The sequence below is a fragment of the Macrobrachium nipponense genome, chromosome 5 (genome assembly GCF_015104395.2).
Source record: "Macrobrachium nipponense isolate FS-2020 chromosome 5, ASM1510439v2, whole genome shotgun sequence".
Classification (NCBI taxonomy): Eukaryota; Metazoa; Arthropoda; class Malacostraca; order Decapoda; family Palaemonidae; genus Macrobrachium; species Macrobrachium nipponense.
The window spans coordinates 61,535,398-61,538,218 of record NC_061107.1 but is presented as its reverse complement, the minus strand read 5'-3'; the positions used below and the strand labels follow the sequence as shown (position 1 = coordinate 61,538,218).

The 2,821-nt window shown below is 37.8% G+C and overlaps 1 protein-coding gene across 1 annotated transcript; it reads left to right on the top strand.

Moving 5' to 3' along the window:
- Positions 1 to 1,818: 1,818 nt before the first annotated feature.
- LOC135215797 (uncharacterized) lies at positions 1,819 to 2,271 on the top strand. The gene has a single exon (XM_064250748.1). It carries the CDS (start codon positions 1,819 to 1,821, stop codon positions 2,269 to 2,271), a length of 453 nt encoding a protein of 150 aa, XP_064106818.1.
- The last annotated feature ends 550 nt before the right edge of the window (positions 2,272 to 2,821 follow it).

Sequence of the window (2,821 nt, the reverse complement as noted above, 5' to 3'; positions counted from 1 at the left end):
CACCAAAGATTAGGGCATGTTGATCAGCAAAAATTCAAGTTTTTGTGTTCTTATTCAGATGATGTGAAATTTACAAACATAAGTGATGATGTGTGTTACTTGTGCTTTAGGTAAACAATCAAGGCAAAGTTTTCCACATTCAATCTCACCCAAAGTTTCAGAGGTCTTAGATCTCGTGCTCACAGATCTGTGTGGACCACTTCCTGAGAGTTTTGGTGGAGCCAAGTATGTGCTCACAATTGTTGATAATTATTCTAAGTTCGTCAATGTTTCTTTTTAGTGAATAAGAAACAAACCAGGGACAGAATTGTGGAATATGTTGCTTAATGTGAAACTCAGAAAGGAAAAGTACTGAAGGTTTTCAGATCTGATAATGGAGGTGAATTTATTAATGATTTGTGTTCTTTTTTTAAGAGTAAAGGAATTGTACTACAGATATTTGTTAGGTATACCCTAGAGCAGAATGGTGTTGCCACAAGGCAAAATAGGTCAACATTTGAAGCGGCTAGAAGTATGATGTTTAAAGCTCAATGTTCAAAGAAACTGTGGGCAGAAACTGTCAATACTGCTGTGTATATTCAGAACAAAGTGCACCATACTGGTGCTAATAATTGTATTCCTGAAGAGAGATTCATTGGACTGCTTGTGAAATATTCAAATTTGAGAGTTTTTGGTTGTAATGCATATGTGCATGTATCTGTGCAAATTAGAGGTGACAAATTGGATGCAAGAAGCAAGTGATTGGTTTTTGTTGGGTATGACAGAGAGAGCAAAAGGTATCACTTGTTTAATCCTGAAAAACTGAAGGGTATTTCTGTTGAGCATAGTGTCAAGTTTGATGATGGTAAGTTTACTCCTTGCTCTGAGGGTGTGACAGATGTTAGTGATGTTTATTCTCCAGTGGCTGATTTGGTCGAGGGAAATGATGTAGAGGAAGTTCCTGTTGGTGAAGGAGAAGGTGACTTCCGTGATACTGAACATGGTGACTTTGAGGGGGGAAATATAGGTAAGAGAAATGGTGGGGAAATTTATGAAAATGTCGATGAAAATATGCAAAATAGGATGTACCCACTGAGAGACAGAAAGGAAAGAGTTTCCTGACAGCATTTTTATATTATAATGTGTTTGAAGATCACTTTGAACCAAATACTTTTAGTCAGGCCCTGGAAGGCAAAGATAGTATTCACTGGAAGAAAGCTATGAACGCATAGATTCAGTCTTACATAGAAAATAACGTGTGGGATCTTGTTGACAAGCCTGTTGGTAAAAATTTTGTAAAATGTGAATGGGTTTTGAAGATTAAGCGGAATTGTGATGGGGATGTTGCTAAGTTCAAAGCTAGACTGGCAGCTGTGGGATGCTCATAAAAATATGGTATTGATTTTTTAGATACCTATCCCCCAGCTGTTAGATACAGTATGCTGAGACTTTTCTTTTCTCTATCTGTTAAACTTGATCTGCAAATTCACCATTGTTGACATTTCTACGGCCTTTTTAAATTGTGACTTAAATTTGTAAAGGATAATGGTAAAGTATGCAAACTGAATAAGGCAGTGTAAGGGCTCAAACAAGCAAGTAGTTGTTGGTAGGAGAAAGTGCAAATAATTCTAGTTGAAGTTGGTTTCAAACAGTCTAAGTATGAATCATACATCTATGTGTGGAAGAAAGGAGCCAAAATTGTCATTGTTGCACTTTATGCTGACGATTTTTTCATATTTTTTAATGAAACATGCCATGTTGAAAAACTGAATAGCACTGCACTGTGTAGTAATTTTTCTATCACAGATTTGAAGATTTGAATGTCTTAGTATGAGAGTAATGGGGACTGAAGTAAATGTCCAGTTGGACCAAAGAGCCTATTGTGAAAAATGGCTATCCAAATTTGAAATGCTAGATTGTGTTGGTGCTAAGACTCCCATTGAAAGTGGTCTGTTGTTATGTAAAAGTAAAGACTGTCCCAGAGATGTGGTGTATCAACAAGGGATTTGTGGATTGGTGTACTTGTCGTTATGTACTAGACCTGATACTGTTTATGCCATGAATTATTTGAGTCAATTCAATGATAGTTATGGTAAGGAGCACTGGCATGCTGTTCTAAGGATTTTCAGATATCTGAAAGGAACTATGGAGTTTGGAATTAATCATTCGAAATCTGAAAATGATGTGACAGGTTTTTGTGATGCATCTTTTGCAAATGACTTGGAAGGGAGAAAGTCAGTGTCAGGATATGTTTTTAAACTCTCCAATGGTCCCATTAGTTGGAAGAGTTGAAAGCAGGAAGTGACAGCATTATCAAGTACTGAAGCGGAGTACATAAGTATTACCCATGTGTGTAGAAAGGCTGCATTTTTGAGAGGTTTTCTTTTTGAGTTATGTAGAAGATCTGGAAGTGTTTTGAGTGCACTGAAGTTGAGTGAGCATAAAGGCTTTCATGCCAGAACCAAACATATTGATGTGAGGTATTATTATGTAAGAGAGTTGCGTAGACTTGATAAAGTGTGCCTGTGCCATATGTCAACCAAGGATATGTTGGCTGATATACTAACTAAAGCTGGTATCACACTAGTCATTTCTTGCTCGTGGTTTTGGCCAGCATCCAGCCGATGCTCGCGAGCAAAAGTGTTGTATCGTCACACTAGGAACTCGTGGTTTCGAGGAGCCGTAGGAAAAAGTAAACAAAACTGATCATCTGATATCATCATGGCGCCCAGAAATTGTCGGACTGTTGCAAGATGCGCTGCAGTGGTTTATTTCTCGGAAACTTACGTGAATGCAAGAGTAACAAAAAACGTTTGTGGGTTCAAGAGTGGCTCAGGAGAGT